At 32.5% G+C, this 27,931-nt stretch overlaps 2 protein-coding genes across 16 annotated transcripts in view; both read left to right on the top strand.

Moving 5' to 3' along the window:
- LOC111054728 (probable nuclear hormone receptor HR3) overlaps positions 1 to 4,397 on the top strand; it is a 269,988-nt gene extending 265,591 nt beyond the window's left edge. For all 14 annotated transcript variants that reach the window (XM_039441259.1, XM_039441255.1, XM_039441263.1 and 11 more), the window contains one exon: positions 63 to 4,397. The gene's annotated coding sequence lies outside the window, so the exon portion shown is untranslated. The remainder of the gene's footprint in view (positions 1 to 62) is intronic.
- An 8,400-nt stretch (positions 4,398 to 12,797) lies between these two features.
- Positions 12,798 to 27,540, top strand: LOC120354315. 2 transcript variants are annotated; one of them, XM_039441268.1, is made up of 3 exons: positions 12,798 to 13,033; positions 18,686 to 19,009; positions 27,319 to 27,540. In XM_039441268.1, the coding sequence occupies exons 2-3, from the start codon at positions 18,750 to 18,752 to the stop codon at positions 27,422 to 27,424; spliced, it is 366 nt and encodes a 121-aa protein (XP_039297202.1). In that variant the 5' UTR covers positions 12,798 to 13,033; positions 18,686 to 18,749; the 3' UTR covers positions 27,425 to 27,540. The 2 variants fall into 2 exon arrangements, with proteins under 2 accessions (XP_039297202.1, XP_039297203.1); XM_039441269.1 differs by lacking the exon at positions 12,798 to 13,033 and having other exon boundaries at positions 18,657 to 19,009.
- The last annotated feature ends 391 nt before the right edge of the window (positions 27,541 to 27,931 follow it).

The following is a 27,931-nucleotide window of genomic DNA, read 5'->3' as shown; positions in this document are numbered from 1 at the left end:
ACTCCTTGATTACATAATAATATACAGTATTTTTCATAAAAGTATTATTTGTTTATTTGCAGGTGTCGTGGTACTAGAAGCAGACCAGCTGAGCAGCCTGTGCTGATAGTAAAGGCTCTCGAGTTCGTCTCAGTTTCCAGCTACACTTTTCTTTAAGACAAAAGTGATCTACTGGACTGCAGTAGGGACTGGAAACGTTTGATTTATTGTACTAAAAGTTTAAGAAAGAGAAAAATGAACAAACAACATTTTCTGTTATTTTTTTGACACAATGCCAAACACTACAGTGTTGAAATTTATCTTTGCATATTGTTTAAAATAGTTTTAATTTAATTGTTATTGTATTTTGTAAGTTTAAGTTTGAACAGAAACTTGGATGAGGGGTAAGGGTAATACTAACATTTGTTGATTATTTCTGAACAAGAAAGAGTTATTGATCGATTATGAATGATAAACAACAATAAGAATTTATGTTAAGTTTTCTATTTCTGTATTAGTGTTTAATTGAAAGCGTAATTGTTGAAGCTGTGATTAGGTCTGTGTCGATTTATAGAAATTGCACGATAAGAAGTGAATCAAACAACATGTAAATAATGATAGTATTGAATCGACATGGACGGCTAATAGCACTCTCTACCCCAGCAGCTCAAGTCCAATGCATTCATCGTAATTTTCGTCATATTTCTGAAATTTTAATTTCACAGTTATCGTTTCAATATTTTTTATTATGAATTTATTCTTAAATTAAAAATTAGGTGGATTGATGAACAGATTGATCATAATTTTTGCTACAACTAAATTTAGAAAGTTAATAATTTCTTGTTCATATTTTATGAAGGACACACTTTGATAAGAGCTCTGACGAATTCTGAATTTGTAAAGTTATTATTAACATTAAATTTCCAACAAGTCCATATTAATTATAAGCTGGCTGTAAGGCCTCTCACGAAACTATTAGTATTTTCATATAATAAATTATATGCAAGTAAATATAGATTTGAAATTACTAAGAATATATATTATAAAGATTTCTCAATTCCTATGAAAAAATATAAGTTTGTGCGAAAATATTAAATTAAAAATTTTTGAAGTGTGCATTATCGATTGGAATTGAAAGATTTGTACGTTTTGTAGTTCGATTAGAAAATTCATGTAGATAATATGAGATACACAGTGATTCAACGAACTGAATGAACTCAATCTTAATTTTTCCGCTCTATCTATAGAAGCAAAATTGTTTTTATTTCAAAATTAGAAGTTGTATCCACCCAAGATAGAAATTGAGAATAATATTTTATGACATTTTCGTGTTGAATGGAAATAATAAACTTAAGATGGTTTTGAACGTTTGTATTAGTAAAAGTCTCTTCGTCTTTGAATTTCTCAAAGTTTGTGTTAATCATCTTCAACATGAAGTGCTTGGAAATGTTATAATAGTGCCGTAAGTAAGCTTGTGATATAAATAATTAAAAGGATATAAAATTATTATTTTTTTAAATTTATTGAGAAGGATATACAGAAAGGCTAGATAAGAGAATGTTTTTTTATTGACGTTACAAAGCTTCACTGAACCATATCTGTAGGTCGTGTGAATGAGTGTTAGTTAATTAGAGTGCATCCGACGTGTAAATGTTGCCAGTGTGTGAAATAGAATATTAGTAGGCCTATGTACGGTATTATTCACCAAGATAACTGATTTCTCTCAAATTTTAGTTTACCGGCATTTAAAATAGCAACTGACGACATTCGACTGGATTTCATTTTTTATTTTATTTGTGAATTTATGTTATCAAAATATTAATAAGTGAGTACTGTATCACGAAACATTGATATAAGCACACCATAATGAGGTATGTGCATATAGATACAGTAGTGGATAGCATACGTGAGTGTGTGTGTGTGAATGTGTGTGATGAAACGCATATTTGTTGTATCAAGTTGCAGTGTGCTAAATTTTGTCTTTGAATAATATAATGAATAAAATTTACATTTACATATACATGTAACACGATTGAATGGGGCGAAGTGTACTATTTTTGAGTGCCTTTCTAATGAAGGAAAAATAGCCAGGGCCCAGGGACAGATCAAACAGCTTTGCTCAGTAAACACGATTCTCTTAAATCTGGCCAACTTTGATTAATGATTATCAACAACCTTGAACATCTCATTTGCTTCAAGAATCACATTTAGGTCTTGGAGATCGCCCGCCTTAAATAAATAACTAGCCGGTTATTATTTTTCAATCATTCATAAATTTGTAGAAAATACCTATATTTGATATTTTTTTACATATTTATAATGTTTAATTGATTTGTTTTCCATGTAAATATTCATTTATCATCTCACGTTCTGTCTTGATTATAAAAGAAATATCTGAAATAGTTTTATACGAAGTATTGCAATAATATAAATGTAATTCATTTTCTAGGAAGAGAAAGATTCATTCATGTAATTTATTCTCTATCTTCTATCTCTCAAAATAGAGAATGTCCTATGATTTCTTCAGATATTTTCTGTGAAAGCCTCATCTTCATTCAATCATTTACTTATTTTTACCGGCTGAAATACTATAGTATGATATTAAGCAGTGAGTTTTTGTATTTCGTTTCCAAAAAATTCAAATCTATAAATGTTAATTCTTTCAACATTGAAAAAAAAACATTTTTATTTGACATTATTTAACGCAATTAAAGCTTATATTGTTATTATTTGTTTTTTTAAGTCAATTTTTGTCATTGTTATCTATATCATCATCCTGATATAGATAATATATTATATTAATTCTAATTTTAAATCATTAAACGCAATTTATAAAGTTTTTTAACTCCATTTTTGTCATCTAAATCATCATCTTTGTTAATCTATATGTCTACATCATTATTATCTAGTTTGATTTGTTTCACGTTTATATGCAATGTGTGATAACAAAATAAGTGCTGACTGCTCCAATTGGTAACATCTAATTGTTTGATTAAGAATTGGAGATGCGTGTTGGAAGTGTTACACGTACTTTCAAAGTACCATATAGCTTAATCCTGAATGGTGCGAAATGCAAAAACTCAACAGTGACATGTATGGAATCATATACAAGTTAATAATTCTATTCTAACATTTATTCCTTATTTACTTTGTTAGGCGAATCAAAGCATTGAAAAGGTCAATTATACATAGACTACATAACTGTTGAAATATCTATCAAGTTGGCTCATAATAAATTGTATTTTAAGCTTAAGTCTGTGAAGAGTTCTATTCTGTCTCCAAATCTATTAAAGTAGAAACCGAAGTGAATTTTTTGAATACCTGACTTATCAGGAGTCTTCAGGAAGTAATTTTCAAAACACCCATACCCTTTCAATAATTTCCATCAAATCCTATATCTTTATTACTTCAGAACAAGACATTCACATTCTAATAAATCATATGGTTCCATATCATGAATCACGCATTTTCGACTGATTCCTACTATGATTGTATTCGTGTCTTACTTACCTTTATGTTATGGTATCTTATAGACTTTCTCGAATGATTTTTTTCTCAAAAAGGAAAAGACCAATTTCTAGTTCTCATGTTCATCTTGGAATATATAATATGTACTTGTTATGTATTAGTAGGTACCTTACCTGAATTTTCCCTAACTGACCTGATTGTCTCTGTCTTAGCCTCAGTTCAGAGCTTCACAAGAAGTTGAGTTTTATAGAGAAAATAATAATAATAGTAGTTAGAAGCCATCTCGGAGTGGCTCATGCTACTGCACTGTGAGTAGCAGTCTGGGAAAAGGGTTTAAGGTTATTATTATTATATATTTGAAAATATATATTGCCTTATTATAAAAAATATGAAGAAACCGATCGAGGTTTGTTATTCAAAACAAAGTTTAGAGTGTAATAATATGATGATTATTGTTAAAATGCTAATTAGAAAAATGGTTATTAATGAAATATTATTATGTGCTGTTAATAAATATAAATTTAGTCAAAATAAAACGTTGAATAACATGTTTGCTTATTTACTGTTTATGTCATGTTTCAAAATATGATTGTAATGTATGGAAAGTTAGTACAAAGTAGTTTGGTCAGTGTCATCACTGCTGCTGCTGCTGCTGCTATTCATTTAACAATAAAATTATTATAGCGAATAATATTATATAAATGTTATATACGGTTTCCGTTCAAAATTGATATATTTCAAACAGTTTGCTAACTTCTTTGAACTTGGTTTCCATTATATTCTTTACCCATCGATTATTTTATATTTGTGTACACTGATACTGGTACACTTGATGTTGTTAAATACCACAATGTGAAGATTAGCAGTGTGCACAAATGTCCTTTATTTGTAATAATATGTTGAAACTTGACATTTTTATGTAATAAAATTGACGTTTTCATATTTTAAAATGTTTTCTTTGCATTTAGAATCAACAAGCCGATTCAATTGATTTATTCCTATCATCCATATGATACAATATGTATCATTCCAATAAATAAACATAGACATTTGATCAAACAGTGAGTATGTCTATGTTTTAACTCGGATTTTCTTTTGTCTGTCTGTATCGCCATTACGGCCAAAAGCGTTGATAGAATTTGATGAGATTTGGCAGGAATATTCCTTTTTCAACTGCGCGTCGATTTATACACAACGTTTTTTGAAATTTTGCATTTTAAGGATAATATGAAAAGAAAAGGAATTCCTCCATACTCTGATATCACTATATATATTGCACTGTGTCCTTTTTCATCTGACACAACACACATCACATCACTAAATATATAAAAGAAAACTCACCATTTTATCTTTGTTTGAAACAGATTTATTCACAAAGCAAAAGTCCACAAAAACATGTACATCTCAAAATCAAAACGTATTTCTTCCTGTTTCTCATAACCTCTAAAATTCATGTCTGTTCCTCTTAGGTTCATAAAAGATTATATAATAATAATATATTATTTCTAAATTTAAACAGAAACATTATTTCTAAATTTGAAACAGATTTATTTAATTATAATTTATTCATTTATAATTTATTATCAATAATGGGTATGAGCGCCTATTTTGAATCATAATCTATTTTGAGCACCTATTTTGAAATGTGTAACATTACAAATTCCCCTCCATCCGAACAAAAAATTTAATTACAATTGAAATTCAAATCATAAATGATTTAAAAACTTATCAAACATTTTCAATTTTAATTACAATTTTTAATAGCTTACAGACTTTCATGTGAAAAATGATTATGATTCACTCAAATTTTAATTTGTAGTATGTAATTTTCTAGTCATTTAAGAAATGGATGAAAAAATATGTAAAAGATTAGTAAATTTGTTATCAAAGAATATTTCAACTACTTGCGCTCAAACACATGAAAATAAATCAACTAATTGTTCAGAGGGATACAATCATTACTGGAGAAATTAATAAAAAGAGTCAATTCCACTGCTAAGAACTGAGATAACATAACAAATCTTACTCAATAAGGATAATAGTATAATATTATGGACAAATAGAGTCTTAACTCATAATCAATAAATGAAAAAGTAATTTTGAGGTACCAATAAAGAATGCTATCTTTCATACAATATACTAAGTTACATATCTCTATTTTTGAAGCATACCGTACTATATTTTTAATGCTGAATCAACAATTTTTTGAATCATATATATATTTATACTTTTATTATGTTCTCTTGAAATAAAAATCTATTCATTGTTTATTTCAACGACAAGAAATTACAAACTATAATCAATCAATGAAAACAAAGAGAAATCTTACACAGCAATAAACCTCTATCCTGACAGCTTAATAATCTAACACATATAAAGTATATATTACTAAAAATTCAATCCCCTTTTTCGCTTGGGTTCATTTAGTTGGAGATTATAATGATAATATAACAATCAACTACACAATGCAAACATATATGAAAAAAAACTATTAGCTGCCTCTATAGAAATTCATCCATACATCAATTCCTTTCATAAAAAAAATATTCATGAAACATTAATCAGCATTTCACTATCCTGAGAACTGTTGTCTCCATTCTAAGATTTCAACTTTATTTTAATTTTGAATTAGAAATATTTCATCAACAGTCATGGTATCTCATTGAAAACATGATATTAGTGTGTTATCCAACTCATTGTGTTTATCCAGCACAAACGTTACTTAACATGACAAAACTATTCTCTATCCATATTTTTATTATCAATCCACAATAATATGATGAGCACCCTCCACTTTTTTGGTTAGGATCTATTTTATCAAGATTTATGCCCTCAAAAAAAAAACTCATTACTGCTTTTTTTGGTAGTAATTGTTAAATTACTTCCTCTATAAGCGATAACTGTAAGCCATATCCATTTCTACTACAAGCCAACTATTATGTCTGTTCAACAAATCATACACAACAAGTTACACAACTGTCACTAACACAGTACCGGTATCAATCGACTCTCCACTGAAATGATCTTCATCTAGCATAATTTCAATTGATTCTAAATTTAATGCTGAATAAATAAAAAATCAAATTGATATGTAACCAGTCAAAAATCATGCAAATTTCTTTTAAATGCTTTGTAAGTTCTTATGAATATTATATGATTCTCACGAGATATATTATTAATAAAAAAAAAACTTCAACAATTGTTGCATGACATTATAACACCATTGATAGCTGACTAATTTACAATAGTTATTCATTAATTGCATACAAATACAAGAGAATATAATTCAAGTTTTCCTACTGATAAGTAAGAATATTTCATGTTTCAGAATATATTTTTACATTTATAATCTTGTGACAATTTATACAATGTTGAACTATAAAAAACTTACATAATAAAGAACTATGACACATTAATGGAAAGATGATAACAACCTATAATTAATTGTTTCGATTATTCCTTTGTCGGAATGGCTTCATCATACATTGATTTACTTTAGAAATCTTTCCTGATGACAACTCTTTCAACTGAAAACATCCCTTACCTAGGTCATTCAGAATCAAAAATGGACCCTTGTATTTTGGGCACAACTTGGCCGAAAACTTTTTAAATTTACTATATAATACATAATTATTTGTCAACACAAGATCATTTATTTTGTACACAACTCGTTTCTTATTGTTCATCTGATGTTTGTATCGTCGGATTGTGCCTCGATTTTTCATACGATAAAATATTCTTTTATTCCGTAAATTCTCCTATTCTAATTCAAATCTGTTATCAAGAGGGTACTTAATGTATTTGAACACAATGTGAGACAACTTATTATTTAATATTAATTCAATCGGGATATTATTGGTGGCCTCATGGAAGTTATAGTTCAAAACATACTCCACCTTGTTCAAATATTTGTACCATAAATGATGTTGATTTTCTGGTACATAGGTACGTAATATGCGGTTAACTTCTTTGAGAGGTCACTCGCTAAGATTAGACTGAGGGTGGTAAATCGAAATGTAATGATACTTGATCCCTAACTCATCCATAGAGTCTTTCCAAGTCTTACTCTGGAAGCAAGTACCATTGTCACTAATTATTAAGTCAAATGTTCCATAGTTTCTAACATATTGTTTCACTGCCTTAACTAAACTAACTGCGTTTGCTTTGACTAATGGATACAATTTGGTGAACTTGGTGAAGCCATCATGTATTATGCACATCCATCGGTAGCGACCTCCTGGCAATTCGCCATACACGTCGACAAATACCTTGTGATTTTTCTTATCTGACAAGATGGTGTGCATTTCTAGAGTTTTCTTTTGATTAGAGGATTTTAGCAATTGACATTTCTCACAATATTGTATTATTTTGGTGACAAGGTGGTAGCTATTCTTGATATAAAATGTTTCTTCTATGGCCCTGTTAGTTTTGGATATGCCTACATGACCTAAGCGTTCATGAAATTCAATGATGAGGTCTTCATAAAGGTGAGAGGGAACACAGACTTTCCAAAATTTATTTCTTTTCGATTTCCTAATAAATAATAAATCATCATGAACTGAATAAAACTTATGTAAATTTACATCACCAGTTTCTAATTTTTCTTTAATTTTGTTTAATCGGATGTCAGTATGTTGAGTTTCTTTGATTTTCTTTACAATGCTAATAAGGTTTTTATCCTCTTTTATTATGTTCAAAACCCTGAATTCATTGGAATTTCTACATTTCACATTGCCCTCGTAATCAGTGCGAGAGATAATATCTGGGACGATATTATCTTTACCTGCCACGAACTCCCATTCAATGTTGAAGTTTTGGAGTGCCAACATCCAGCGTCCTAACCTACCATGTCCTATCTTATATTTTTTCAGAAAAGTGAGTGCTTTGTGGTCGGTCCTGACTATTATCTTATGATCGCCAAAATAATTGTGCAATTTAGTGAGGCCAAATAATACGGCAAGGCATTCCTTTTCACAAATTGTATACAATAGTTCTGATTTTGGAAGACTTCTGCTAGCGTATGCGATTACGTGGTGTTCTTTGTCATCACCCTCTTGGAAAAGTTCAACAGCTAGTCCAGCAATGTCACTGGCGTCTGTTGCAAGAATAAAATCTTTTGTGTAATCGGGATGTTTCAAGGTAACACACTCTATGAATCTATTCTTGATTTCCTGAAAAGTTATGTCATCTTCAAGAGTCCAATTGAATTTATTGTTTTTACTAGTAAGATGCTTGAATTTGCTAGTCAAATAGGAATATTTTTCTTGAAATTTACGGTAAAAATTGCAAAGGCCGAGAAATGATTGTAATTGTTTCAAATTTGTAGGAGTAGGAAACCGTTGGATAGCACCCATTTTAGAATGATCTACTTCTATACCATTTTTACTTATGAAAAATCCTAGATACTTGATTTTATCGGCTATGAATTTTGATTTGTTAAGCTTCAACTTAATATTACCATCTTTCAATTTTCTTAATACAAGCTCGACCCTTTCTATGTGTTGCTCCAAGGTTTCGCTACTTATAGCAAGGTCGTCCACATAAGCAATGAGAAACTGGGTGACATCATCACCAAGTACCTGATAAAGACAAGGAATAAATTCGGATTCACTGATTGTGAGTCCAAATGGCAAATGAGTATATTGGTAATTCTGACCAAAAACATTGAATGCAAGATACTTTTTACTACCTTCAGCTAGTTTGATTTGATTGTAGGATTGTGTAAGATCTAATGAGCTCAAGAAATTACACTTATTAAATCGAATTAATAAACTGTCAATGGGTTCAGATTCAGTATAACTTTTCTCAATGTAAGCAGAAAGGTGTCTGCCGTCAATACATAATCTCAGAGAACCGTTAGGTTTATAACAACTACCATAGGGTTAGTGTAAGGAGAATTGGCAGGTTCTATTATTTTTTGGTCCAACATTTTTTTAATTTCTTTTCGTACCTCGTCACGATATTGATATGGAATTGGGTAACTTTTTCGGTTTAATTGTACATTACCTTTTATTTTTAATTCACAAACACAATCCCTTGCTGATCCAGGAGAATCGGAAAATATATCCTTATTTTGCTCAAAAACGTCTATTAATTTATTTACTAAATGAAGGGGTTCAATTTTAGTTCTCTTTTGACATCATGTATCTGCAGTTTCCATAACTCATCAAAACTCTCAATTTCCTTTTTGACATTGATATTAAATAACCGATTATATTTTATAGTGTCCTTACATAAGAAAGGAAAGCAACGGTTTTTCATGAACAAGGCATCTTGATTAAAGTCAACTACAGCGCCTACTTCTTTGAGAAAATCACATCCTACTAATACTTCTACGTTTAGGTCTGGAACACAATAGTCTTTCGACTTAACCTATCCACTTCCTTATTATACTTCATGTCAATGTCGGTGATTTGACCTTGAATATTTTTGGTTCTATTCTGTAATACATTTGCATCCTTATTCAATTGCAAATAACATTCCTTGAAAACTTTATGTTGCTCTTCTATTCTGTTAAACTTAGCATCAAACTTATTATCCATTTGTTCAAACTTATTATCCATTTGTTCAATTTTTTGTGTTTGTTGTCTCATATCTTGTGCCATTGACATCAAGCCGTGTCCACACTATGTCGATCGACTCTGTCGACCCGGTCGATCGATAAAGTCGCTCGACACCTTCGACTGTGTCACTCGACAAAATTGCCTCAGTACATGTGGACGAGTCGATCGACAACCATCATAAATGTTCATACATAATCGAGTGTTTCAAGTGTTTTAGTGAAACTGACTAAACAAATTGACTTTGCAAATTTCTAATTTTCTTTTCCACCTCCACTTTTTCAATGCCAAATGACACCGCAATTTCCACCAAACCATCATGCCGCTTGTTTCTGTTTTTATAGTCAACATCACTTGAATCCCATAAGTAAGAACGATCATGGTACATTTCAATAAAATTCGACGTTTGGGTATCACTCCAATTCATTTTCAATAAAAATGTAAGCACTTGAACAACAGTATATTCACTATTCACTAACTAGTATATTCACTAACAGTATATTCACAACAGTATATTCACTAATTCACAACAGTATATCACTATTCTATTTTCTAAAACGGCAGTGACAAGATCGACACGTCCACACTGGTGCGTTCGACTCGACTTTCTTTGATCCGGACCGACCTGAATCGGGTTGCGTTCGACTCGACTCGACAGCGCTCAACAATGTCGAGCGACACGTCCAGACTTGTTCGACATTGTCGATCGACTTTGTCGATCGGTGTCGATCGACATAGTGTGGACGCGGCTTCAGAAATGCTCTCATGTCAAAATCACTGTTATCTGAACTGGGTTTCTCTATTTACGATAGAAGAGCCTACTTTTTCGTGAACTACATTTTCATTAAGATTGACTTCAACCCTATCATAGGATTCATAGGAGTCTTGTGACTCAGTCAAGGTCAAATCAAAAGAACTTTGAGATTCATTTTTCCTAAGGTCACTGTATCAACCTCAGCAGTTTCATTGCTATTAATATTTGCCATTTTCGAACTTCTTAGAAAGTATTTGTGCATAAGGCCAAAACTATTAAATAATATTCTGTAATACACAACCTGTTTGATATTTCACACCCTCACACTCAAAATAGATTACCACAGTGGTTAGCATCGGTTCTTCACCAGGTTTTATAGGGTTCATTACATGTACTTACAACCGTAATTTCTGTAAAATGTCACTGACAGGGGTACCATATTTGCACTGTGTCCTTTTTCATCTGACACAACACACATCACATCACTAAATATATAAAAGAAAACTCACCATTTTATCTTTGTGTGAAACAGATTTATTCACAAAGCAAAAGTCCACAAAAACATGTACATCTCAAACTCAAAATCAAAACGTATTTCTTCCTGTTTCTCATAACCTCTAAAATCCATGTCTGTTCCTCTTAGGTTCATAAATGATTATATAATAATAATATATTATTTCTAAATTTAAACAGAAACATTATTTCTAAATTTGAAACAGATTTATTCAATTATAATTTATTCATTTATAATTTATTATCAATAATGGGTATGAGCGCCTATTTTGAATCATAATCTATTTTGAGCGCCTATTTTGAAATGTGTAACATTACAAATATATATATATATAAAACACAGATGCTCTGGAGAAATCGTGTCTATTTCTATAAGGTCTATAGTTTCAATCAAAGACCTTAAAGAGTTATGCATCTTTAAGGTCTTTGGTTTCAATATTTTGTTTTGCAGTCATGGTATTATTATACTGAGTGCCCATCAGTATCAATATACTCACATTAAAAAAAAAAACTAATTTGATAGGTGATTAGAAATAATTTAAAGAACTAAATAATGCAGAAGAAATTATAATATTTTTGATTGAAAAAATTAATTTTCATCAGATGGAAAGATTATCACGGAACTGGATGAATTATATCATATGGAGCACAAATTCAAACGTGAACTGAGTTTGTTAACATTTCAAACAGGTAACATCAGATACTTGTGGATAAGAAAACCGCGTGAGGTCTACTGTTCACAGAACTACTAGTTAGCTGATTCTGCAGCTGGAGCCAACATATGCCTCTACGCTAAAAAAATTTTTAGGCAGCAGAAACTCAAATATTTTTCAAAAAATAATTTGCGATTTTTTGAAGTGGATTTCAATGTAATTATTTATACTGTAAGGTTAACAGTTTAGTCCAGTCACTATATACATTGGTGGATGCAATTTATATTGTAATTCTGATTTCTCAATATATTATTTGGGTACATAAGAGAAGTCCAAAACCAATTTCTTCATGCAAAATTTCCTTGTGCTAGATACAGAATGGCCTAAAAGCCTCGTATTTTTGGCTCATTTTCAAGTTTTCAGCTATTTCTGCCAAATCTTGTAATCGGACAAAAAAAATTTGCTCTCGCGTTTTTCTTTAGATTATAGAATTCTGAATAAAATGAGATCATTTGGATTTCTCTATCTCCAATGAGTACTTAGTTATGATTTTTCAAAAATGGGTGAAATTTGAAGAAAAAAATCAATTTTGATGAATTTTAGTTTTTGATCAACAATATCTTCCAATTGTTACCATTTAGATGTATAATTCAGAATCCCTCTGAGCGTATTTTTGTGCTCTACAATCTGAGATCAGGTAGAGCGCTCTATCTCATATAGATTTCCAGGTACACCTGACAATAATGCTCCTTGTATTGTGAAAAACACCTAATTTTCAGCTTCAATCATCATCCCAACTACATTGTCCTCACATTGATATTTTTCACAATGACATAAGTTCATGAGATTATTTTCTAGAGAAGAATGAAGTGTAGTACGACAAAATCTGAGCATTGTGTCAAAAGTTATGTGTTTGAAATTTTGATCCTTGAGGTGTCCTTGAGCGCGCCTCTCCACTAGGAAATACTGAAATTGGTAGCAGTTGGTAGCACTGGGCCACTGGCTGCCTTGTTTGTTTGTTCTAGAACTGCGTCTGTATTTTACGTTAAACTATGAAGTATTAAGGAAGTTTTTTAATGGTTCAAAAGTGTTTTCTGTGATGGGTTGTGAGTGACCTCGAGATTTGTTTTTTAAATTAAGTGTAGGGGTCTTGGATTCCTGGTTTCTTGTTTCTTGCGTTGTGAATCTGTTTCCTAACCTCCAATAGTGTGATTTCAGCGAGGATAGGCTATAATGCTTTTGATGGGCTTGTGGTGATCCTCTTGCTTTAAACTTGACGAAGAGAAATTACCCCTAGTAAATCTAGGTTGAGAGGGTCGAAAGTAAGACGTGCTCTGTATCATTGCAACGGAAGTGAGAAGATGGCTAGAATTACACATCAGCTACTGCTTTCTGTTATCTATTGATACTGAACGAATACTTTATCTTTTCTCGGAGTCTTACTGTCAACTGTATCGAGAATATTGTTTTCTTCCGAAGAAAACATAACTAATTTTAATCAGATGATTCGTAACCTGCGATAATTGGGACTTGCGAGTGGGATTTTAGTCCTTATATATGACTAACAACATTTAGTTCATCTATATTGTATTGATAAAAATGAGAGTGACTATCACAGTAAGATAAGGGAAATGGACAATTGCAAGAAGATAAATGTTTTTATTTTCTTAATTATTGTGGTTTGAAAAGTGTTTCTTCCATATGACATTCCAATATCTATTTATATAAAACACCTCAGAAAAATCGACTTGAGTGCTCTTCTTATGAGAGCTTGTAAACAGTACTCTCAATTTCCTTTCTTTTCTAACCTATATTACCACCTATGTAATCAGAAGCTACCATATCATGTCCAAAGCCTTGAAAGCTCTCTTGGCGAATCCTCTATTTTTCCTGTCTGTTAACCTTTTGAAGTAACAAAAACAATGCCTTGAATAACAGTTGATGATGTTGATGAAAACAATGAAGTTGGTGACAATGGTTGAAACTGAAAATGAGGTGTTTTCAAAAAACAAGAAGTATTGTTAGAAGGTGTACCTGGAAATCCATATGAGGTAGAGCGCTCTAGGGCTCGGTCTCAGGCTGTAGAGCATAGAATTACGCACAGAGGGATTTTGAATTATGACAATCGGAAGATATTGCAGATTAAAATATAAAAATCTGGTGTGGTACACTCACACAACTTTCCTTGCTCATTGAACTGTAAGCCTCATTCTCAAACGAGAATAATTTAGGGGAATAACATAATGACGATTGGCGGCAACATATTTGCAACTACGATCAGACTACTGTATATGTGTATATATAATTGTTTTCAGAGTACTTTTTCCTTTGTGTAAATTGTGAAATTCGATGAATTCTTTAAAAGTTGTCAAAACAGCTGTTCTACAGATGAAATATCTTGACTATGACTGTGTTCTTTTTATGAACTGCGCTACCTACCTACCTCATGCACGAGAAGGAGGTTACTAAGTCCATTTCTCAAGGATGGGGTAGACCCCCCATTAGTTTCCCAGAAAGGAGACTTATGCCAGTTGATAGAGCTGATAAATTACTATCCATGGTATAAATTTGAAGAAAATCGTTAGAGCCGTATTCGAGAAAACCGTGAATAACATGGTTTTTTTGTGATTATCCATCATTTTTCTCAAGAATATTACGGAGCTCCTGCAATTTTCCCAGAAATGAGACTCATGTCAGTTGATAGGGCTTATAAATAGCTTATAAATGATTATCCGCCATTTTTTCCGCCATTTTGAATTCAATGTTATTGAATTTCTTATTGTCGAGTCCTCATGGTATGAGGACCTTAAGTTTAAAATTTCAAGTCAAACGGCTAATTAGGAATGGAGTTATGGTGTTCACAGACATACACACATACACACACACACACACACACACACACACAGACCAACACCAAAAAATCATGCTTTTGAACTCAGGGGACCTCGAAACGTATAGAAAACTTTAATTTAGGGTACCTCAATTTTTTTTGGAAAGCAATACTAGTAGGGGTAAAGTGAGAGTTCTGGAGAAAAGCTGCCCCAAAGCTGGAGAAAAGCTGCACCAAAGCTGGCTCAAACCTGGCTCAAATCTGATTCTTGGTTCTAACCTTGCCCAATCCAATGTAATCTGATCTAACCTAACTTGGCCATACCCCACAATAAACCTCAGTAATCTCACAATAAACCTCAAATGAAGATTTCCCACTTTTTTGAAAAAAAAACTAGATCCAGCTTTTTTTTATTTCTTGAATAACTAAGAAACCGTTAATTTTACAAAAAAATTACAAGAGTAACTTTTTCCAGTAAATCTAATAACGAATCCATTGACACCTCATTTGTCAAGATTGAACAAAAAATAAGGATCTCATGGGAAAACTAGATCCAGCTTTTTTCAATTTCTTCAATAACTAAGAAACCGTTAATTTTACAAAAAATCTACAAGAATAACTTTTCCCAGTAAATCTAATAACGAATCCATTGACACCTCATTTGTCAAGATTGAACAAAAAATAAGGATCTCATGGGAAAACTAGATCCAGCTTTTTTCAATTTCTCTAATAACTAAGAAACCATTAATTTTACAAAAAATTTACAAGAATAAATTTTTCCAGTAAATCTAATAACGAATCCATTGACACCCCATTTGTCAAGATTGAACAGAAAATATGGAAAAAGTAGATCCAATTTCTTGAATAACTAAGAATAATTTTTTTCAGTAAATCCATTATTTGTCAAGGGATCCCAACTCTGAAACTGAGCAACAAGCATTTTTATGTTGAGACCCTTTCTTAAACCTCAGCACTAAACCCCCCCCCCACAAGGGGGGGGGGGTTGGGGGGCTTGACCCTCTGTCTTTAACCAGCTAAGTTTGAACTACTTGAAAACTCACCTCAGGTTGTATTAAACATTTATTATAAAAATAGATCATGAGTGTTGATAAATTTGGTTGATATTTGTATGATAAAGATAATAATAGTGATATTAATGTTGATATCAAAAATTTGATTCAGAATTTTTTCCATTTTTTACAATGTATACCATTAGCTGCAACTTTCATACCAAACATCAATCTCAATAATGAAAAAGAATGGAAGTATATGACTGATCCAAACTTAATCCAACAATTCTCACTTTCTTCTGGAATCTCTTTTAAAGAATGGTATGAAAAAAATGTAATAAATATAGGTGAAAAATCTTAGGTTTAGGTGAGTACACCCAGAAAGAAATTGTAGATTTAGGTGAGTACACCCAGAAAAAATATAGGTTTGGTTACCCAGACCAAGAATATTATTCAACTTTAATGAAAAATCTAAGCTCATATAGATGACACTATATCATCACAGTCAGTATTTTGCTTTGAAAGAAGCTGATAAATCAAATAATAATATAAAATGCTTTAAAATTAAATTTGGAGAAAATTCTATGGGAAGACAAGAACAATTCTATAAATTAATAGGATGATACTGAAGGTAAAATATTGATACATTTGTAGATAATACTTTTGATTTGAATATTGTCTAGTTCTTTGTTATTTTATAGAAGATTTATAATACTCTTTTTACTGTTCTACTCAGTGGTGTATATTCAAACTCATTATCATAGAGGATTAAACAGTAGGCACTGGTTTTTTCTGAGAAATTATTTGTTGTTTCCAATGTCAACTTTATGTCTATTGCACCAGATTTCAATAGTTCATTTTGCTTACTACAGTCTATAACAACCAATGGTGCATATTCATTGAATGTTTTATACTCAATTGATGTACTGCTGTTATAAGGATAGTATTCATTTTGGAATTCAGAGAACATGTGATACAATAAATGTTTATTACCAACAATATTTTCATAGGGGAATGATTGAGCATTTAAATAGAGATTAACATTGTTCAGATTACAGAAATCGAAATGTGACCTGTTAGCAGTTATAACATTTTTCCTATTCTTTTGTAATCCAAGAATAATGAATCTAGGTTTCAATATGTTCGAAGTTGTCTTAACTGTCCATTGAAGATTAGTAGTTTCAGGTAATTGTGGAAATTCATGCAATTCCCATGATCTGAATGGAATGGTAATTGGTATATCACTATGTGTTAAACTCAGCAGATCAAGACGAACAGTGTCAGAAGCATGTATATAGGGTACTTTCCATTGTAGTTTTGTAATATCAATTTTCACCGATTTTGCTGTCTCTGATTCAATACAATTTAAGTCTGATGATGATCTTAATAGAACAATTTCCTGACGAACATTTAATAGAACTTTTCTATAGTCTTCCATTACACCTAATCACATATCCAAAGGAATGCAAAAGCAGAATTTATCTAAACTTTTCCATCCAGTCAACTTCCATCCTGCATTCTCCATAATTTTTTCATTGAGTTTTGATTGACTTAGATAGTTTTTCATGGTTGTTGTCAATCCTACATTACGTGTGCGATCAACTTCAACCCCTCCCAATTCATATCTGATTTCATCAAATAGGTATGCAACTCCATTATTGATAAGTGAAAAGTCCTTGGTGTCAACATCATTCTTATCTTTCACTTTGATTTCGCCTTCAATTATGAGAAAACTTCTACTTGGAAGTGTATAAATATCTTCTTGTTTTAAACTAATTCGAATTTCATCATTGTAATTGAATGTCTGTTGAATATATGGTGTGTGAGTGATATACTCATATTTGGTAATACTCACATCAAGATGTACACTCTGATCAACAAGTAATATATCCAACTTGACTTCTTTCTTATACATTTTTATTATATATTTTTTCTTCTCAATACAACCTGAGGTGAGTTTTCAAGTAGTTCAAACTTAGCTGGTTAAAGACAGAGGGTCAAGCCCCCCAACCCCCCCCCCCCCCTTGTGGGGGGGGGTTTAGTGCTGAGGTTTAAGAAAGGGTCTCAACATAAAAATGCTTGTTGCTCAGTTTCAGAGTTGGGATCCCTTGACAAATAATGGATTTACTGAAAAAAATTATTCTTAGTTATTCAAGAAATTGGATCTACTTTTTCCATATTTTCTGTTCAATCTTGACAAATGGGGTGTCAATGGATTCGTTATTAGATTTACTGGAAAAATTTATTCTTGTAAATTTTTTGTAAAATTAATGGTTTCTTAGTTATTAGAGAAATTGAAAAAAGCTGGATCTAGTTTTCCCATGAGATCCTTATTTTTTGTTCAATCTTGACAAATGAGGTGTCAATGGATTCGTTATTAGATTTACTGGGAAAAGTTATTCTTGTAGATTTTTTGTAAAATTAACGGTTTCTTAGTTATTGAAGAAATTGAAAAAAGCTGGATCTAGTTTTCCCATGAGATCCTTATTTTTTGTTCAATCTTGACAAATGAGGTGTCAATGGATTCGTTATTAGATTTACTGGAAAAAGTTACTCTTGTAATTTTTTTGTAAAATTAACGGTTTCTTAGTTATTCAAGAAATAAAAAAAAGCTGGATCTAGTTTTTTTTTCCAAAAAAGTGGGAAATCTTCATTTGAGGTTTATTGTGAGATTAGGGGTATGGCTAGGTTAGGTTAGATCAGATTACATTGGATTGGGCAAGGTTAGAACCAAGAATCAGATTTGAGCCAGGTTTGAGCCAGCTTTGGTGCAGCTTTTCTCCAGCTTTTCTCCAGCTTTGGGGCAGCTTTTCTCCAGAACTCTCACTTTACCCCTACTAATACTTTCCTTACCTATGGTAGTAGGGCAAGGAAAGTAATAAACGGTGACCTTCAGACGAGTTTAACTGACATTTCAGCGGAAAACTCACAGATAAAGAAGAAACTCAAAGAAGAGTTCAGCGCTTCAAAGAGTCACTGAACATGGAGGAGCAGATGGAGAATGGAATTGGAGAGTTGAGATCAAGGGTGAATGATTTACTGAGGGGTGAACAAAGACTTCGAGATGAACTTTTGGAGAAGGATAAAATGCTTGAAGGGTTGAGGGCTGATTGTACTGATCGTGATCGCAATCATACACTTCTCCATAAAATTCAACAACTTGAGAGGCAGCTGGAGAGTTATGAGCGGACACGGGAATCGTTGGATGGCCGGCCGGGCGAGCGGAGTGAGGCTGCTGATGGGTGAGTGGAGCGGCCGAGTCGCTGTGCAGCTACTCTTGGACTTTTGGCTGAGTAGAGCTTTCCACCTGTCGTTCAACGACAATGTTCTACATTGCTTGAAAGATTGAATATGTTTGTTTGTAATGAACTCTTATGTGATAATGATATAAACGCCTATTATTGCGAAAGGTTTTCCCAAATTAGAGATATTGCAGTTATTGATCCGGTTGTGACATCGCTTTTAATTAATGACAGTAACTACGATTCTTCTTTTCTAGTTTCCGAAACATATGCACGAAAAAATATAGCTTTTATTCTCAATGACAATAATATTATTTGTGAAGGTAACTTGAGCTCGGGTTGGAATGGCTCACACTGGAGCCTTCTTATCCAAGATTATATACTGACTCCTCCTTTTACAATTTTGATTCTTTAAAGAACTACAATGAGAAAATCATGCGTGAGTTATTTGATAGATTGAAACTAACTTTCAAACAGGAAGGATAACAAACGTAAACTGCCTTCAGCAGGACAATTCACATGATTTAATTCCATGATAATTGATATTTAATATTAATTATAACATATAATTGATAATTGATATTTAATTCCATTGATAATCTTGCATTATCAAAGTTTGATACGAAAAGTTTCAGATGGAAGGTTTTGAGTACGATTGGTCAATATTTAAAACATAAAACGTTTAATGGTGCGAATTGTGTCAGTCAATCGGAAGAAGATATTAGACCTCTCAGGAAGGAAAGAGAATGTGATTTTCTAATTGCAAAAAGTCTAATGGAGTGTGGAAAACCAGGTGAAATAAAAGTGATAAGTGATGAAAATGAAGTGATTGATAAAATACCCAACGGTGATGGAATTGATTTGCGTCATTCGTCCTAGACTAAACCTGTCTCTAAAAAGAAAATAAGAATTTTTGCGGATAGTCAAGGTAGAACAGTGGATGACTTATTAGCTAGTAAGAGTGATCATGACATCCAACGATACTCAAACCAGGAGCAAAATTTCAAGACGTCTCGAAGGAATACATGAAAGAGTGTTTAGATCTGGGAATTCAGGATGCGGCAGTTTTTATATCGGGCACTAATGATATAGCCTGTAATCAGGCTGAAAAATATCTATTAACACTGCGTCAAAGACTTTACCACATGAAACATACACAAGTTTTTGTAACTGATGTTCCTTTCAGATATAATTTACCAGACTGGTCTTGTGTTAACAAGGCTATATTAAGAGTGAATTTTGAAATTCGTAAGATGTGTAAATATTTTAATGTTGTTCTGTATGGAGACTTTAATGTTAATTTCAATGTTCAGACCACTAATAGAGATGATTTAATTAATCTCCTTATTAGTTTTAATATGTTTATAACTGCGACTAAGATTACAAGACCTAATGATACTACGGGTGGCTCATGTATAGACAATATTGTGACTGATATTCATTCAAGTGGATGGAAAAGTAAAATAGTCTACACGGCTCTCTCTGATCATTTTGCTGTAGGTTTAAATATGAAATTAGATGATTTTCAGAATGAAAAAACCTATTAAGAATAAAATAATGTTCAGACAGATGAATGATATTAATATAGGTGTGTTTCTTAAAGTTCTCTATGATATAAATTGGTTTTCGGTGTACTCAGTAGAGAATGTTACGGATCAGATTCATGTATTCAAGAAGTAGTTTATGTACATTGTAAATTTGGCGTTTCCGTTGATGAGAAAGAAAATATCTTCTGTTGGTTCCAAATCACTCACGGTATAATTCGGAGCCATATGATTTAAAAAATAAGTGTGAACAATTATTGTATTATTTGCATAGAAGTCATGGTAATATATGGCATAATATAGTAATGTGAGACGAGATTATCGGGAGGCAATAAAAAAAGCCAAACTCTCTTATAATGTGATCAAATTTAGTAAAAATAAGAACAAAGCAGCATGGAAAGTCATAAATAAAATCATTAGTAAGAACAGTAAATTATTGATTGATTGAGTACTTTCCTAGTACTCAAATTGATTGTAGATTACAATATATACTGGCTTAAGCTTACAATACAGCAAAATTAGGGATGAATTTACAAAATATAAATTAAGAAAAAATTATTGAGCTGTATATAATATGAAAAAAAAAACAATTTGTAATATTATTAGTTATTAACTATAGATAAAATAGATGATATTGTCATGCATCTACATAAATTGGTGTAGCTTTGGACATATCAATGTCCATTCTTTGGAAAGAATATTCGAAGTATTCTTCCCACTAACTCTCTACCAAAACGTTAATTTCATTGATTCAACTGATTTATTTAAAAATGAAAATATTGTGAAAGTTTTAATTAGTATAAAGATTTAAGAGAAAAAAAAACAGAAAAAAGTAAAATGATTATATAAGTAAGTAAGATCAAATCATTAATTATTAAAATGGAGTAGGCTGAAAGTAGATCAGGGTGATCAACTTTCAGTAATATACAGCAATATGCAGTGGATAATTAAAATAACATGAGTTTATAGGTTTATAGGTTTATAGGTTTGTATTTGTGGGATGGGTGGGGGATGGTTGTCATGTGATCGTTCTAGGGCTGGACAGTTTCAGTCATTTGCTCCAAAAGATATTTTCTTAAAGTTAGGATGAAGCTCGCTCGGCTCGCGATGGCCCTGATAGTAACGGTAAGTGAATCCCATGCTCGACAGGCACTAACTAGAAAGGATTTTGTGAAAATAGAAGTTCGATGGTTGGGTATCCTTAAAGTACTTCCTCCGGTTCTAGTATGTGAAGCATCTATCCTCCTACCATCAGAGACAAATTTGAAATCATCTTTAAAATAGTTCGGATTTCCGTATTTCAAGAAATCTCTGACAAGCTTGACTATTCGAAAAAGCCTTTGGTCGGGAAGCTTTAATGTTGAACTACCAATGTGGGCTGGGGTGATATATGATCATGGCGTTGGAGAGAGTAGACGAAACGTAGACAATAATTTTGGCATCGCTGTAGTTTATCATTCAGAGTGACTTGCATATCGTTAAGAACAGAATTACAATACATTAAATGTGGGAAGATGAGAGATTGAACCAATAATAGTTTAATGTTTCTAGGGAGGATATCTTGCATTTTCTTCAATGCATGCATGGCTGAGAATACCTTTTTACAAGTTTTGTTCACTTGTTCTGACCAGTCAAGAGTATTATTCATAATAATGCCTAAATTTTTAACTGAGCTACAGTAAGGAATGTCAATATTGTTTATAATACAAGAATATCCAATTATAATGGGTTGTGTTTTGATGGGATGAAGCTTAAGGCCATTTTTCTTTGCCCATTCCACTATCGAATTGATATCCTGATTTATTCCTATAATAACTGTTTCATTAATTTCTGTTATGGGACAGCTTGAATAGATTTGAAGGTCGTCTGCATAAGTATGGAAACTGGAGAATTTGATAATGGAAGAAAGGTCATTAGCATTCAAAGTGAAGAGGAGAGGGCCTAAAATTGAAACTTGTGATACTCCATGCATAACGTTTTTCCAAGTTGACTTTTTGTCACCGACAGATACACATTGTTTCCTACCTAAGAGATAGTATTTGAACCAAACTAACGAGTTGTGACTGAAACCAAAAATAGCCAACTTATTCAAAAGGACTGTATGAGCAGCAGTATCGAATGTCTTAGAAAAATCAAATAGGGTGAGGATGGTGCATTTTCTTTGGTCCATAGCTAACCTTATATCATCAGTGACACGAAGCCGAGCTGTCTCAGTTGAATGGAATTTCCTAAAGCCTGATTGAAAGTTATGAAGCTTACTATTGTTGTCTAGAAATTTTACATCTTGAGCATGAATGAGTCTTTCTAGCACTTTAGACAATGCAGGTAGAATACTGATTGGTCTAAAATCCTCAACTTTATTGGGTGATGGAACTTTATTTAGAGGGCGAACCAGAGCAAACTTCTAGTTTTCAGGGAAATTGCCTTCTTCAAGTGACTTGTTGAAAATGTATGTAATATGTATGTATGTATGTATGTTGGTAAAACAGCAAGTAACTTCTTCTTGATAAATTCAATAGGAATTTTGTCTACACCCATAGCATTACTATGAATACGTTGAATTGCTTTGCTGAAAGTGTCTTCTTCTGAGATTGGATGGAAATGAAATTGATCAGTAATTGGTATATCTAAGTTTGTTACCTGCTCTTCAAGATCATTGATATGATTAGCAATGACAACTTCATCGTGTTGGTTGGAGTATGAAACGAAATGGTCATTTATATTGTTCAATGGTAAGTCAATTTGGGGATTCGATTTCTGTTTGCAAAGCCCGAATTCTTTTATTCCCTGCCAAAGTGATTTAGAGTCTCGTCTATTGTTTGTCATGAACAAATTCAAGTACCTAATCTTTGAGTTCCGTAATTCCTGTTTAACTCTATTTCTAAGGCTCCTATACTCAATCAAACTGTCCAAGTCAAATGTTTTTTTAAATTTTCTATGTGCTTTGTCTCTACGTCCCATCATCTTAAGTATGTCTTCAGTCGTCCACGGTACTCGTCGTTTTCTATTAATCCTCCTTGTCACATAAGGTGCATGTATGTCATACAAAGTCAAAGTCCAGTTCTCGAAAGTCTTGACCATGTCATCAACTGTGGGTAACGCTTCAATTTGATGCCATGGAGTCTGAGCCACATCAGTCAGGAAGGCGGCTTCATCAAAGTTTTTGAAGTCTCTATAAGTGATAGTTTTCTGTTCTGGCTTAGGTATCTTATGGGAAAGTACACAGTAGATCAAATCATGTCCAGAAATAGCTGGGACTGGGATTTGGCCTGTTTGAACAACCTCGTTAGGATCACTAACAATGAGAAGGTCAGTGAGTGTGTCTGATTCATTAGTATGATGAGTTGGATCGAGAGGTTAAATAGTCATGTTTAGGCATTGGAAAATTGTAGTCAGTTGAAAGTAGTCAAAGTTACGATTTGTCATGTTCAAGTCGGTGTTCATATCCCCCATAACTAGTATACGATTATAACAAGGCATAAGAGAAAGCAAGGCATTTTCGAAATCTGTAAAATGACCTATTTTTGTTGGGCGATAACAGATACCAACGAGTAATTTATCAGTACTAGATGAGGATAATTCAAGTAGCGTAAACTCTGGTCTGGAACAATACTCTTGTTTAGATGTGATTAAAACTTTTGTTTTGATACCATCTTTCACATAAATTGCTACACCCCCACAAGCTTTATTCAATCTGTCATTCCGGAAGAGATTATATCCAGGTAATTCAACAAAATTTGATGGAATACTAGGCTTCAAAAATGATTCGGAAATTCCAATTATATTGAAGTCTTGAGAACGGAAGATTGCTCTGAGTTCATCAATGTGGCAGCTGAGGGATTGGACGTTAAGGAGAGCAGCTTTGAAAAGTTTTTTGAAAGAGTGGAGCTTATTTGCTAGAAACATACCTGCGTCATTATTACTATTATTGAAATAATCATACCTACCTGAGGGCGAGCCAGCTGACGTGTCAGTCAGATGCATCATGGAAGCAGCAGACCAACCGTGAACCGACATCAGAACGACACATGACGGGGAAAATGGGGATGAAACTAATAAAACTTAACCGAAATGAAATAGTCTCTTGATTCGAGTGCATTCTGTATGCCTTGACAGTTCGGCTCCCTTCACTATTTAAAACACTAGTTCTAAAATTCACTAAACACAATAAGATGTACTGCAGATGTTGTGATCTATGGAGTTCCAATGGTGGATAATCCGAATGGTAAATAAGATGAAAATTGTAGAGAAACAGATCTAGGTAGTGGAAGATCAAGAAGTGACCAAGTGGAGATAGAGCGAGATGGAATCCAGTAGTGAAAGATCGAGTCAGGTGGAGATAGAGCGAGATCTCCCGTAGTGGAAGATCGAGTCCAAGTGAAGATAGAGCGAGATGGAATCCAGTAAAAACTGCAAAAGAGAAGAAAAAGCCAGCAGAATAACGAAAAATCGTTGAAGAAAGTTATCACATGAGAAAAGATACATTATGCAACTGTTAATGAATAATATTTTTTATAATTAAATAAGAATAGTATGATTTACTGTGAGAAAGAATCGAATATCAAGATATCAGACCATATCAAGATATGGATGTTAGTAGAAAGTAGTAACAAAGTAAATAGACATTTGAACATGCTGGAACAAGCTAATGGAAGCATCACAATAACAAAGAAGAAGAGAAGAGAAAGAAGGAATGTGCACAATTGGGAAGAACTTTTGAAACTAAACTAAAGAATAAGAGATTGTGTATAATATTGTGATGGAATTAATCAAGGGAAGAAGAAGAAGAGAAGGAGAAGAAGAAGAAGAAGAAGAAGAAGAAGAAGAAGAAGAAGAAGAAGAAGAAGAAGAAGAAGAAAAAGAAGAATAAGAAGAAAAAGAAGAAGAAGAAGAAGAAGAAAAAGAAGAAAAAGAAGAGGATGAAGAAGAAGAGGAAGAAGAAGAAGAAGAAGAAGAAGAAGATGAAAAAGAAGAAGAAGCAGAATAAGAAGAAAAAGACGAAGAATGATTAAGAAGAATAATAATTATCATCATCGCAACAATCAACTCTGGCATAAATTAGGAACGTTAGGTGTTAGTGGTGAACTGATAAGAGTTCTGCACCAGCTTTATGTGAATGCGAGATTGGATATAGGTAGTCAGAGGGGATTGATAGCCATAGAGAGGGGAGTTTTGCAGGGGGACACAATCTCTCCTTTTTGTTGTTCTCTCTATACATATCAGATATGGACTCTTATTTCAGAGGAAAGGGTTTTCGCGGTACCAGAATAAATGAACATAATGATATATTAATGTTGCTCTACGCAGACGACATAGTTATTCTGGCTGACAGCGTTCCTGATGTGAGAAATAAACTAAGTTGTCTATCTGAATATTGCAATGAGCTAGGATTGAAGGTTAATACAGATAAGACTAAAATTGTTCCATTTCATAGAGGCAGGTTAAGAGGAAATTTGAATTTCAGTTATCAAGGGGAAAAAATAGAAGTTACTAATAAATATAAATATTTGGGAGTAGAATTTAGTACTTCAGGTCGGTTTGTAAATTTTTGTAAATTAGTTCTGAGTAAGGCAAAGAGTGTGACCGCTTGTGTCATGGGAGTTCTGGGTAAAGCTAAGTCTGAGTCTTGGGACAGTAAAATGAAATTGTATGAGGCTACGGTGCTGCCCGCTGTCCTATACGGCTCTGAAATCTGGGCTCTAGGATATCTGGATTTGATAGAGAAGGCACAGTTACAGTTTTTTAAGAGACTTCTACTATTGAATAAGTACACACCTAGCTTTGCTTTAAGACTTGAAACTGGAAGGTTGAGGTTGTCACATATAATTTTTCGTCAAGCATTGAATTTTTATATCAACGTTTTGAAAATGCCATCTCATAGATATCCAAAAATGTTTATGAATAAACTGTTAGACTTAAGCACTAACGATAATAGAATAAATGAGAATAGAAACAACTGGATTAATCTAATGAAAGAACAAATGTCTCTTGCTGACTTAAGATACTTTTTAAATGTAGATTTCACTATATTGGAGAAAGAAAGTGACTATATTATTAGGAAACATGCAAGAGCTTTGTATATGGCAGATATAAGTAAAGCAATAGAGTCCAGATCTTTTCCTGGTTACATAGTTTTAAATCCAAATTTCATTTTAGGGGAGCAGCTAGGATGTATCATGTCATTTTCTAGAGTCAGATGCATAACACAATTGCGGATGGCAACGCAGATGAGTATGTATTTGTTTATGGATGGAAGTGGCACCTTTTTTGATTGTACTATCTTATGCCCTCTATGTAATTTTCAAGAGGAGGAGAGTCTGTTTCACTTTCTTATTAGATGTCCCATGTACAATGATATCCGGCGACGTTATCTGGCCACATACTCTGTTAACATTGTTCAGGACGAAGATAGAGTTTTGATTCTCTTGTCGAATCTAAACAGAGATAAAATAAATGATATCTATTTTTATACCAATGAAGCTATTCGGATAAGACGAACAATATTTCAACTGGATGATATTATGGTGTAGCTTGTACTTGAATCCACATTATTGATTGCTTGTTATTTTTTGAATTTAATATGTTTTATTGCAACCTCCAATATTAGCGTTATTGTTTATTTCCATGTTATTTTTTCCATGTATTTTTGCAACTCATTTGTGTAACATTATGTTGAACAAATTAAATGATTTATTTATTTATTTTATTAATAACTCTATGATTTTATTGAAAGGTTAGTCATACTGGTATCTGTTTACTTTGCAGGGAGCTGAGTGTGCTACACATGGAGGCTTTGGCTAAATTCAAGAGATCAACACCTCATCTCGAATTCCCTGCTCTCCACAAGGAACTGTTTTCAGTGGACAGCTGAGCAACGTGAGTATACTGAAGAAAACATCAAAGTAAATTAAACTGCCAGTGCCAAGCGAAGCTTGTTCTGTTCAAATTATTGCGGTCACCTTATTCAACTTTCTACCGAACAACTCCAAGTAGTAATGTTTTAATTTCGTCTACAAGCCGCGGGATCTAGCACCATCTTAAATCCTCTCTTATTCTACATTTCATGAAAAATTGTAACTCTTTAACAAATATTAGATCTGTGATAAGTTGATGTTGGTCTTCAAGTAAAAATAATTAAAAAATTGATACAATGTATTATAGAAATGGCCTATCAAGATTCAGCTAAGTATGAACAACAAGAAAGATAAGTTCGCACAAACTGGAATAATTTCTATGTTTATAACAGAAAACTTATCAAGATAAAATGAGCACTGGGAACAGACACTGGAAAATAGAACAACATTATAAAAATTCTATAGCAGGAAACTGGCAATATTATTATTCCAATATTCAATTTATTCAATTTATTTATTATTAA

Source organism: Nilaparvata lugens, chromosome X, assembly GCF_014356525.2.
Source record: "Nilaparvata lugens isolate BPH chromosome X, ASM1435652v1, whole genome shotgun sequence".
NCBI classification, from domain to species: Eukaryota; Metazoa; Arthropoda; class Insecta; order Hemiptera; family Delphacidae; genus Nilaparvata; species Nilaparvata lugens.
Note: the sequence above shows the minus strand (reverse complement) of the source record. Positions and strands in the feature narration are given on the sequence as shown.